At 43.8% G+C, this 12,400-nt stretch overlaps 1 protein-coding gene across 7 annotated transcripts in view; it reads right to left on the bottom strand.

Moving 5' to 3' along the window:
- ARNT (aryl hydrocarbon receptor nuclear translocator) overlaps positions 1–12,091 on the bottom strand; it is a 66,577-nt gene extending 54,486 nt beyond the window's left edge. For 2 of the 7 annotated variants that reach the window (XM_033197119.1, XM_033197123.1), the window contains exon 1: positions 11,877–12,076. Coding sequence is in view for 4 of the 7 variants with exons in the window: in XM_033197123.1 (XP_033053014.1) it covers positions 11,877–11,901 (25 nt within the window). In the remaining 3 variants the exon portion in view is untranslated. Of the gene's footprint in view, positions 1–11,876 lie in introns of all 7 variants that reach the window. The other 5 variants (XM_033197118.1, XM_033197120.1, XM_033197124.1 and 2 more) reach the window with 5 other exon arrangements.
- Between the last annotated feature and the right edge of the window lie 309 nt (positions 12,092–12,400).

Genomic DNA, 12,400 nt, shown 5'->3' with positions numbered 1-12,400 from the left:
TGTAGGCAACTATAACTCAGTGGTAACTATTTATGTATCTAAACATAGAAAAAGTAATGTGTTGTGCTAAGACCTTATGACAACTACGATGTCACTGGGCAATAGGAATTTTTCATCTCCATTATAATCTTATGGGACCACCATCATATATGCAGTCCTTTGATGACCAAGGCGTCATTAGGTGACACATAACAGCAACTGTGAAGAGCTGTAAAGAAAAAGACCTAAAAAGGTAAGATTCAAGTGCTAACTGAGAGAAAGCTTTGAATGCCACAATGAAACACCTGGATCAGATTGAACAAAGACAAACATACAACTTTAAGTCTGAGTAACAAGATGAAAACATAAATTAAAATTAATCTGACAGATTTAAAGTTTGAAGTAACAGAAGTAGGAAGACAAGATTAATCAAAAACAAAGTGATAAAGGCCTAAATGAGGATGGCATGACGAAAAGGTAGTTACTTTTAAAATTTTAAACTATGCAACTTCTCAGTAAGGATAGTGAATTAAATGTATCTATCTATTTCTACTCTCTTCTCTCCTCACTCATACACAGGAAAAATTTTTTTAAAAGAGAAAAAATTTTTACACAAGACAAAACCACAAGGATGGAATGGAAGAGCAATAATTTTTTTGAAACTAGAGATAAAATGGACTATTGCCTTGGGAGATGGACAAAAACTAAATCCTAAAGTGACAAGGGAAAAAGTAGAAAACCAACTTAATTTACACTATGGAATTCCCCCAAAGTCTCAGAAGCTGATGAGTCCAGGTAACTCTGGGTATGCAGGGTAGGGTGAATGAAGTGAAAATAAGAATTAGTTCAGCATCTGTTTACTACAGAGATGGATTCCTAGATCCTTTTCTCTATTCCTTCTAACCAAGGCAACTACCCCTCCCCATTCTGCCAAAAGACAGATTTACTCTCTGGAGAGTATAAATCAAAGGTCTTACAGTCTAGTGAACACCAGGTAAAGGTGAAAGTGAGGGAGCCGTATTGAAAACAGGAAAACTAACACCAACGTATGTATACTACATGCTTCATTTTTCTTCTGTGTTATACTGCCTATTTCCTATATTTCGTATCTCCACTTTCTTGGTTTACTCTCTCCTACTGGTGGAGCCTATCTTCTAGTGGATTCCTGAAACGGTGTAAGAAATGCCTTGGAGGTATGAAAATATTTCTTCTATTTCACTAACTGATAGTTTGCCCAGGTATGGAATTCTAAATTAGAACTTATTTTCCCTCAGAATTTTGAAGGCATTGCTCCAAAGTCTTTTTTTTTTTTTTCTTTTTTGAGACAGTGTCTTTGCTCTTTCACCCAGGCTGGTGTGCAGTGACGTGATCTCGGCTCACTGCAACCTCCGCTTCCGAGGTTCAACCAATTCTCCTGCCTCACCCTCCCAAGCAGTTGGTACTACCAGCACGCACCACCATGCCCAGCTAATTTTTGTATTTTTGTAGGGATGGGGTTTCACCATGTTGGCCAGGCTGGTCTCAAACTCCTGACCTCAGGTGATCCACTCACCTCAGCCTCCCAAAATGTTGGGAATATAGGCGTAAGCCACCACACCTAGCCTGTTCCAAGGTCTTCTACTTTTCAGCATGACTACTGAGAAAAAAGACCAATCTGATTCCTGAATCTTCTGAATGTGAATAATTTTATTCTCTCTGAAGCTTATAGGATATTCTCTTTCTATCTGATGCTGAAATTTCAGCATAATGGGCCTTGATGTGTGCATGACCCCTTTGATCTGGAAACTAATGTCTTTCACTGGGACATTTTATTTAAACAGAAACAAAGAATTATGTTAAAAGAAATAAAAATAATGCCACTGGAGAGAAGGAAATGAGAGAAAGGGAGCAGAGGACCCCCCTATAATATTTTTGTAACAAACATTATACAACTAAGTCTTTAAATATTAAAATATGCATGTATAGTTTTGATTTAAATAATTTTTATGTATGTATGTATTTGGCAAAAGACCTGAAAAGAGGTAATAACCCAGATAAACACATAAAAAGTAAAATCCAAACACTTATAGTTCCTCAGACTGGGGAAATGAAAAACTGAATTGTGATAGTCATGAAAGATACCAAAAGGTAGGAAAGACAGCAGATTTGAAGGAAATACTGGTGAGTACATACATATATAGGATGTTAAAGATTATTCAAATAGAGGCTGGGCGCAATGGCTCACACTTATAATCCCAGCACTTTGGGAGGCCAAGGCAGGTGGATCACTTGAGGACAGGAGTTCGAGACCAGCCTGGCCAATATGGTGAAACCCCATCTCTACTAAAGATACAAAAAATTAGCCAGGCGTGGTGGCACACTGTAGTCCCAGCTACTTGAGATACTGAGGCACAAAAATCATTTGAACCTAGGAGGCGGAGACTGCAGTGAGCCAAGATCACACCACTGCACTCCAGCATGGGTAACACAGAAAGATTCTGTCTTTAAAACAAAAAAAAAAAAGATTACTCAAATAGAGCCGGGCATGGTGTCATACACCTACAATCACAGCTACTAGGGAGACCAAGGCATTGGACTACTTGAGCTCAGCAGTTCAAGACCAGTCTGGGCAATACAGTGAGACCTCGTTTCTTTTTTTTTTTTTTTTTTTTTTTTGAGATGGAGTCTCGCTCTGTCGCCCAGGCTGGAGTACAGTGGCCGGATCTCAGCTCACTGCAAGCTCCGCCTCCCGGGTTTACGCCATTCTCCTGCCTCAGCCTCCCCAGTAGCTGGGACTACAGGCGCCCGCCACCTCGCCCGGCTAGTTTTTTTGTATTTTTTAGTAGAGACGGGGTTTCACCGTGTTAGCCAGGATGGTCTCGATCTCCTGACCTCGTGATCCGCCCGTCTCGGCCTCCCAAAGTGCTGGGATTACAGGTTTGAGCCACCGTGCCCGGCCGAGACCTCGTTTCTATAAATTAAAAAACAAAAAAAAAAAAACTACTCAAACAGAGATGCAGCCAGGCACAATGGCACACATCTGTAGTCCAGCTACTCAGGTGGCTGAAGTGGGAGGAATGCTTGAGTCTAGGATTTCAAGACCAGCCTGGGCAACATAGTAAAACCTTGTCTCAACTTAAAAAAAAAAAAAAGAGAGAAAGAGAGAGATCTTTTAAATAGATAAAAATATAGGAAAGCAGTTTATGTGAGAAGCCAGGAATGAAATTTTCAGAGCCTTTTACACATAAAAGATAAATGAAGGGTGATATGGTTTGGCTCTATGTGTCTCCACCCAAATATCATGTCAAACTGTAATCCCCAGTGTTGAAAGTGCAGCCTGGTGGGAGGTTATTGGATCACGGGGTGGCTTCTAATGGGTTAGCACCATCCTCCTAGTGCTCTCTTATGATAGAGTTCTCAAGAGATCTGGTTGTTTGAAAGTGTGTAGCACCTTCCCCTTCTCTTCCTCTATCCTGCCAGCCATGTAAAGACATGCTTGCTTCCCCTTAGCCTTCCGCCATGATTCCAAGTTTCCTGAGGCCTCCCCAGCCATGCCTCCCACACAGTCTGCAAAACTGCTCGTCAATTAAACCTCTTTTCTGCATAAATTACCCAGTCTCTGGTAGTTCTTTTTTTTTTTTTTTTTTTTTTTTTGTTGAGACGGAGTCTCGCTCTGTCACCCAGGCTGGAGTGCAGTGGCCGGATCTCAGCTCACTGCAAGCTCTGCCTCCCGGGTTCACGCCATTCTCCCGCCTCAGCCTCCCGAGTAGCTAGGACTACAGGCGCCTGCCAACTCGCCGGCTAGTTTTTTTGTATTTTTTAGTAGAGACGGGGTTTCACCATGTTAGCCAGGATGGTCTTGATCTCCTGACCTCGTGATCCGCCCGTCTCGGCCTCCCAAAGTGCTGGGATTACAGGCTTGAGCCACCGCGCCCGGCCTTCTGGTAGTTCTTTATAGCAGTGTGAGAATGGACTAATACAAAGCGAAGGGGATTATGGTAGGTACCAAGTGAATGTCAAATTGAAGTAGGAAGGCAAGCAGCTAGGAAGGCAGGTAGGTGGCCAAATGGGAAGAAATGAAGGAAATTGCCTGGTTTACTATTTAGTTTTAGCCCCAAACCGGGTACTGTGGTGTATACTTGTAATCCCAGCTACTCGGGAAGCCGAGGCAGGAGGATCATTTGAGCTCAGGAGTTCAAGACCAACTTGAGCAACATAGCAAGACCCTGTCTCAAAAAACAGTTCTCGCCTCAAGCATGAGAAAAGTAGAAGCATACTGAACAAAAAAAAAGAAACAAGCAGAAAAACAAGCAAAAAGGACAAAGAAGGAACAATCAGTGATAAAGACCAAGCAACACAGCGTCTCTGAAACCTAGTTTCTAGGAGAGGCTCAATTGTGTAGTATCAAGAACTTGGAGAGGATTCTAACAACAACCCTAAAAGCTGCAGTGCATAATGATTCATGCCTGTAATCCCAGCAATCTGGGAGGCCAACAGCAGGAGGATCACTCGAGGACAGTAGTTCAAGACCAGCCTGGGCAACATCGCGAGATCCTGTCTCTACAAAATTAAAAAATTAGCTAGGCATGATGGTGCATGCCTACAGTCCCAACTACTCAGGAAACTGAGGAGGCAGAATCACTTGGGCCTAGCAATTGGAGGTGTTGCAGCAAACTATGGTCATGCTATTGCACTCCAGCCTGGCTGACACAACAGGACCTTGTCTCAAAAAAAAAAACCTTAAAAGTATTTAAAGAATTGAAACACAGAACTAGAAGAAAGAAATACAGAATGTTAGGCCGGGCGCGGTGGCTCACGCCTGTAATCCCAGCACTTTGGGAGGCTGAAGCGGGAGGATCACGAGGTCAGGAGATTGAGACCATCCTGGCTAACATGGTGAAACCCCGTCTCTATTAAAAAATACAAAAAACTAGCCAGGCGTGCTGGCGGGTGCCTATAGTCCCAGCTACTCAGGAGGCTGAGGCAGGAGAATGGCATAAAACTCGGGAGGTGGAGCTTGCAGTGAGAGGAGATCACGCCACTGCACTCCAGCCTGGGCAACAGAGCAAGACTCCGTCTCAAAAAAAAAAATTAGCGGGGCGTGGTGGCAGATGCCTGTAGTCTCAGCTACTCGGGAGGCTGAGGCAGGAGAATGGCATGAACCTGGGAGGCGGAGCTTGCAGCGAGCTGAGATCGCACTACTGCACTCCAGCCTGGGTGACAGGGACAATCCGTCTCAAAAAAACAAAACAAAACAAAACAAATATAGAATGTTACAGAAAAGATTTTAAGAAACTACTCTTTTTTTTTTTTTCCTAGAGACAGGGGCTCACTCTGTCACCCAGACTAGAGTCCAGTGGCGTGATCATGGCTCACTGCAGCCTTGACCTAGCAAGCTCAGAGATCCTCCCACCACCTCAGCCTCCCAAGTAGTTGGGACTATAGGCATCCACCACCACATCTAGCTAATTTTTTATATACATATTTTTGTGGAGACAAAGTCTCACTATATTGCTCAGGCTGGTCTTCAACTTCTGGGCTTAAACAATCCTCTCAGCCTGGCCTCTCAAAGTGCTGAGATTACAGGTGTAGGCCACCACACTCAGCCTGGAAACTACTCTTCTAGCTCCTTTTTTCAGCACCTTGCACTTGGATATCCAACCAAGCAATACCTTGCCCCCAGGCTATCTAATGTGGTATTTCACCCTTTTCATCTGCAAAAAAGACAATACTCCACTTACCTCCTTTTCAAAAGATACCCATTGTACTACATTTCAGTAGGAAGATGACTCTAGGTCACAATGGAAAAAATCGTAACTTAGAGATTAAGAATGATCACTGTGTAGATGGACTGCCAACAATAAAATTCTGTCTCTACGTTCTAGTAGCTATGTGACTTCAGACAAGTTACATATTCACTCTCTGTGCCTTAGTTTCCTCATCTGTAAAACAAGGATAATAATACTTACCTAATACAATTGTCATAAAAATTAAATGAGAACAGCTGGTACGTATTACTAATAAATATTAGATATTATTATAGTTCGTACAAATTCATGATGTCAATGGCTTAGTCTTATCCCTTCAAAGGTATTTCATATTAACAGTGGGTTTTACATTCCTTTTTATTCAACAAACATATATTGAACTCTAATCCAATATACTAGGCACCCACTGTAAGCACTGCAGTACTCTGGTAAACAAGGAAAGCAAAAGTTCTGCTCTCATGGAACTTACATCCTAAGTATGCTGGTTTGGTTTTGTTTTTTGAGATAGGGTCTCAGCTGTCTCCCAGTCACCCAGACTGGACTGCAGTGGCACAATCACGGCTCACTGCAGCCTCGACCTCCCAGGCTCAGGTCATCCTCCCATCTCAGTCTCCCACGTAGCTGGGACTACAGGGGATGCCACCACACCCTGCTAATTTTTTGTATTTTTTTGTACAGATGGCGTTTCACCACATTGCCCAGGCTGGTCTCAAACTTTTGGGCTCAAGCAATCCACCCACATCAGTCTCCCAAAGTGCTAGGATTACAGGTATGAGCCACCACGTCCAGCCCTAAGTATACTGCTGAATCCATAAACTTACTTCTCCATTCAACTACAATGAAAACATGGAGGGAAAATATAAAATGGGCCTGGCAGGGTGACTCACACCTGTAACCCCGGCACACTGGGAGGCCGAGGCAGGAGGATTGCTTAAGCCCAGGAGTTTGAGACCAGCCTGGGCAATATAGTGAGACCCAGACACTACGTAAAATAATAAAAACTTTAAAACAAGAAAGAAAATACATTGACAAAATTATGAAAAGTGACATAAATTTGAAGAATTTATGTGAAAAGTTGGAGACAGTTGCTACAGACTAGACATAAAGATTAGTCAACAAAATAGGAAAGCGTAACCTGGCATATAGAAGGAACTTAATTATCCACTCCTTTCCCTCGGTTTGTCTCCTTAAATGTAAAATGATAGGCGTTGTCATATTTCCAACCTGAAGATTCACTGATGTCTACTTACTAAAGTCATTAAGGCATATCAGGCAGCATTAGTTATTTATTTATTTATTTATTGAGATGGAGTCTCGCTCTATCACCCAGGCTGGAGAGCAGTGGCATGATCTCGGCTCACTGCAACCACCACCTTCCAGGTTCAAGCAATTCTCCCACCTCAGCCTCCCGAGTAGCTGGGATTACAGGCACCTGCCACCAAGCCCGGCTAATTTTTGTATTTTTAGAAGAGATGGGGTTTTGCCGTGTTGGTCAGGCTGGTCTCAAACTCCTGACCTCAGGTGATCCACCCGCCTCGGCCTCCCAAAGTGCTGGCATTACAGGCATGAGCCACCGCGCCCGGCCAATGCAGTATTCTTAAAAATAGATGGTGGCCGGGTGCAGTGGCTCATGCCTGTAATCCCAGCACTTTGGGAGGCCGAGGTGGGCGGATCACCTGAGGTCAGGAGTTCGAGACCAGCCTGGCCAACATGGAGAAACCCCATCTCTACTACAAATAAAAAATTAGCCGACGTGGTGGCAGGTGCCTGTAATCCCAGCTACTCGGGTGAGGCAGGAGAACTGCTTGAACCCAGGAGGCAGAGGTTGCAGTGAGCCGAGATCACGCCATTGCACTCCAGCCTGGGTGACACAGTTTTTTTTGACCCTGTCTCAAAAAAAAAAAAAAAAAAGGCCTTTGCAATATAATAATATCTCTTCTTTTGTTGGGGGACAGGGTATCACTGTGACACCCAGGCTGGAGTACAGTGGCATGATCACAGCTAAGTGCAGTCTCAACTTGCCAGGCTCAGGTGATACTCCAATCTTAGCCTCCCAAGTAGCTGGGACTATAAAAGTACACCACAGTGCCTGGATAATTTTTTGTATTTTTTGCAGATAAGGGGTTTTGTCATGTTGTCCGGGCTGGTCTCAAATTCCTGGGCTCAAGCAATCTTCCTGCCTTGGCCTCCCAAAGGGATTAGAGGCACGAGCCACCACACCTGGCCATAAAAGAATATCTTGACATCTTAACTTTACACTGTATGAATTCCTATTTTCCCATATCTGAAAAAGGTAAATAAAGGTAACAGGTAAGAATTTTGTTAACTGATGCAGTTAAAACGGTAAGTTATGTAGGTGAAAGTTAGCTTAAAAAAATTTTCTTCCTAAATGACAGCCTTACAAACCCAAATGGTATTACCCTTTTCCTTCTGCTACATTCTCCATCCACAGTAACTTATACATAATAGCACAAAAAGAATTCTCTGCTAATGAGAATACCAGAATCAAGAGAGAAAAAAACCTACATTTACTACAAACTAATTCAACGTCTCTAGTTTGAATTTGGAACTGTAAATCAAATACCTAATCTCCTCCCAACTATTCCCTCAGCCAATGCATTACAAATCACACATTCAATTTAAAAAGTGTTCCACCTTGGCTAGGCATGGTGGCTCATGCCTGTAATCCCAGCTCTTAGGGGGAGCCCAATACAGGAAGATCACTTAAGGCCAGGAGTTAAACACCGGCCTGGGCAACATAGCAAGACCCTGTCTCTAAAAAAAATTTAAAATTAGCCAGCCATGGTGGTGCACACCTGTGGTCCCACCTACTCAGGAGGCTGAAGTGGGAGGATCACATGGTCCCAGAAGGTCAAGGCTGCAGTGAGGCATGATTTTGTCACTGCACTCCAGCCTTGGTGGCAGAGCAAGACCCTCTCCTATGGGGAAAAAAATGTGTTCCTCATAACTGTTAGTAGTCCATAGACAAGAAAGAAATAGCCTAAAGTTTCATGGACCACCTACCCACAGAGTTCTACTTGCCAGTGATAAGTAGAACTAGTGAAAAATGATAGAATATGAAGAATTATCAATTTGACCAAAAAAATCACATTAGAACTATTATTTCAACACAACTCTTAGAGAGTATCAACCATATTTTGCTCTTCTTCTAATGCAGCACCACAGTGAAAAATGCAGAAGAACCTGGTCCCCTTGAAAAACACTGCAGGGCCACCAGCACAATTAACATGTTAAAGCACTATTACTAACCCTAAGGATTAACTTGGCGGGATCAGTGGCTCACACCTATAATTCCAGCAGCTTAGGAGGGTGAGGTGGGAGGATTGCTTGAGGCCAGGAGTTCACGACCAGCCTGGGCAACATAGCAAGATCCCATTTCTACAAAAAGTTAAAAAATGTATCCAGGTGTGGTGGTGTGTGTCTACAGACCCAGATACTCAGGAGGCTGAGGCTGGAAGATCACTTGAGCTCAGGAGTTCAAGGTTGCAGTGAGCTGTGATTACACCACTGCACTACAGTCTGGGAGACAGAGCCAGACCCTGTCTCAAAAATAAAAATAAATATATTTTTAAAAAGGATTAACCCAAGTGAAGCTTAAAGAGTGAACTGTTTTTTTTAAATCGTCTTGACAAAACTAACAAGAATTGTTAAAAAAAAAAAAATAGTACTCTAGCAAAAATACAAAGTAGAAAAAACTCAAAGAAATAGGCATGGTGTCCCTGGTCCTTAAAATGGCTCTAAGGAAAGAAGGTATGACAGTGTAGCAAAGAATTCTGACCTGAAAACATTTACTTTCACTAAGCACAGTACATTTCCACCTAATGTCCCTCCATTCATTAATCTCATTTCCCAAAATGCAATAGACTACTGAAAAAAATCCACAATGTATCTATGATCTCTTCCTCTTGATATAAAAGTGCAAAGGGAGAAAAGAAAAAAGAAAACATCTTCTGATTTGATTGAACTGAACATGGAATCGATAAGTTAGAAGAGATGGAAGAAATTTTTAACATCAAAAAAGAAATCTGGCCAAGCAGAGTGTCTCACATCTGTATTCCCAACTTTGAGAGACTGAGGCAAGGCTTGCTTGAGACCAGGAGATCAAGATCAGCGTGAGCAACATAGCAAGGCATCTGTCCACAAAAAAATTTAAAAATTAACCAGGCATGGTGGCAAGGCACCTGTAGTCCCAGCTATTCAGGAGGCTGGATCGTGAGAAGATCATTTGAGCCCCAGAGGTGGAAGATGCCGTGAGCAGTGATCTTGCCACTATACTCCAGACCGGGTGACAGAGCAAGAAGCAAGACCCTGCATCAAAAGAAAAAGAGGGGAGAGGGGAAAGGAGAAAGGAAAAGAAAAAGAAAAAGGAAATCTAAAAATTGCAGAAGCAAGCAGCCAAAGCATAGTAAACAAACCTGTTTCATTAACAAGGATTCTGCCACACACATACACACAAACACATGCTATTTTCTGCTGAGATTTAAGCTGATATTGATCAGCTTATGAAAATATGGTCAAGAGGCTGTCATTCTGGTTGCTGCTGTTTAAAAAACAAAACAAAATAAAGCCACCCCACCCACACAGCTGGAAAAAAGCTCCTGACATACGAACTAAAACTTGTTTACTCAGGCGACTTCTTAAGAGAAATGCTTTGCAATTTAACTAGGGTTATATAAGTACTTTGCAATGTGTGATCAGTTAAAAATCTTGTTTATTTATTCCATAGTTCACAGGTAGGTTATATTACTACAAGGTCAGGTTTGCCATAATGGCATTTTTCCTGTTTTATAGTTTTATTCTATCACTCAGCACTTCCCGCAATGTAATTTTTGCCATTAATTTTACCTCTCTTTCCTTTAAAAAAAAATTTAAAAATTAAATACAGATAATGACATGTGACAAATTAATCATCTCTTAAAATAGCTGTTCCCAGAAACATGGTAGAAAAGAAATTTCAGTGATTCAACTGTCCTATCAAAATCTGGATATTGCAAAATAATACTGCCTTTCAGTAACATGAAAAAAAAATCTAATTTAAATTTCAACGTGGGGATGGGGGTAATCACTCCCACTGTTGTATTTTCAAGAAATTCTCCGCAACACACACACATACCTCAAGGCCCTTTCTTTTTAAGGCTATCAAATATATTGGTTTTTGGAAAAGGATAGACTTTATTTTGCAAGAATGAACAAGGTCTGCAAGATAAACTAGGCCCCTAAAATGAAATACCTTCTAAGGAGAAATAACTGTAACATAGAGGAAAGAGGATGGGACTAGTAATTTGAAGATCTGATCTCTCTAAAACTGCACTACACCCTATTCCATCTCTTAGACAAAACAGACCAGATCTTTTTGATATTTGATTATTTTTTGAAATTGAGAAATGGTGTGGAATCAAACTTTTCTGAAAGAGTTTGGAAACTGCCTCGACCTAGGCCTAACAAGATTTAAACCTGGGGCTGTGGACTAAAGACCTGACCGGAACCACAACCATTAAACAAACCCCTGCCCTCAGCAGGCAAAGACAGGCCCTCTTAACACAAGATCTAAGTTTCAAAGTATAGTCCGGGGACGGGGACGGGGGTTGCGGGTGGGAGGTAACAGCCTAAAGAAACGTCGTGTATATCAAAGAACGTCAATTTTTTATTTTTAAAATTAAAATCTAAACCTTTAAATGTTTGGAAGCAACACCTCAACTAAAGAGCAATATGGTCCAGGGTTTATGAATCCAAACTACTCTTAAAGTAAACGGAGCCACTCTGCCTACAGTATTCGGCATCAAGCGGCTCCAGCGGGCAGAGGGTTAAAAGAGGACCACATCACAGACCAGACGCCGCCCGAGGAGTGAGGGCGGGCCAGCCCCCACTGGCCGCCGCTCCAACGGAGGTCAGTAGAGGGAGCCCCCAACTCCCACCTGCCCCCTCGCTCCCTCCACCTCGAGTCTACCCAAGTCCCCAGGATCGGGCCCCTCCCCAGGTCACCGCTCCCCCACCGTCCCTCGCGGCCTCCGCCCCGCCCCGCCCCGGCGCCTTCAGCTCCAGCTGCGTCCCCTCAGCCCTGGGTCTCCTTAGTTGTCAGCCCCTTCAGCCCCTCCCCTTTAGAGGCGCCCCAGTCCTCCGTCTCCTCACCGGGGTTGGCAGTAGTCGCCGCCATGGCCGTAGATGCCACCGCCGCCGCGCCACCCCCCCAGTGGGAGGAGCCGCCGCCACCGAACCGGGAGGGAGGGGAAGAGAAAGGCCACTCCCCAGAAGCGGCGCCTGACCGCCGCCTCCGCGACCGCGGAATCCAAGATGGCGCCTTCAGCAGCCCCCACCATCCCAGCCCCTGTGGCGGAGAGACCCCGCCTATGTGGTGGGCGGAGTCAACACACGACCAGCCTCCTAGAAAAAAAGTGACCAATAAAAATGCCAAATCGACCAAGGGCAGGGCTACACCCTGCGCCAGCCAGTCCAGTGGAGGGAGGGCGAGGAAGAAGTCCAGCTGTCTCCCTAACCCCGCCCTCCTTGCGTAAGAGGTCAATGACCGAGTAACGTCATTGAAATGCAATTAGAATGAGTATTTTAGGCAGGGCGCGGTGGCTCCCGCCTGTAATCCCAGCACTTTGGGAGGCCGAGGCCGGCGGATCACCTGTGGTCAGAGGTTCGAAACCAGC

This window comes from Trachypithecus francoisi, unplaced genomic scaffold (genome assembly GCF_009764315.1).
Source record: "Trachypithecus francoisi isolate TF-2019V2 unplaced genomic scaffold, Tfra_2.0 Lachesis_group5, whole genome shotgun sequence".
In the NCBI taxonomy this organism is placed as follows: domain Eukaryota; kingdom Metazoa; phylum Chordata; class Mammalia; order Primates; family Cercopithecidae; genus Trachypithecus; species Trachypithecus francoisi.
Note: the sequence above shows the minus strand (reverse complement) of the source record. Positions and strands in the feature narration are given on the sequence as shown.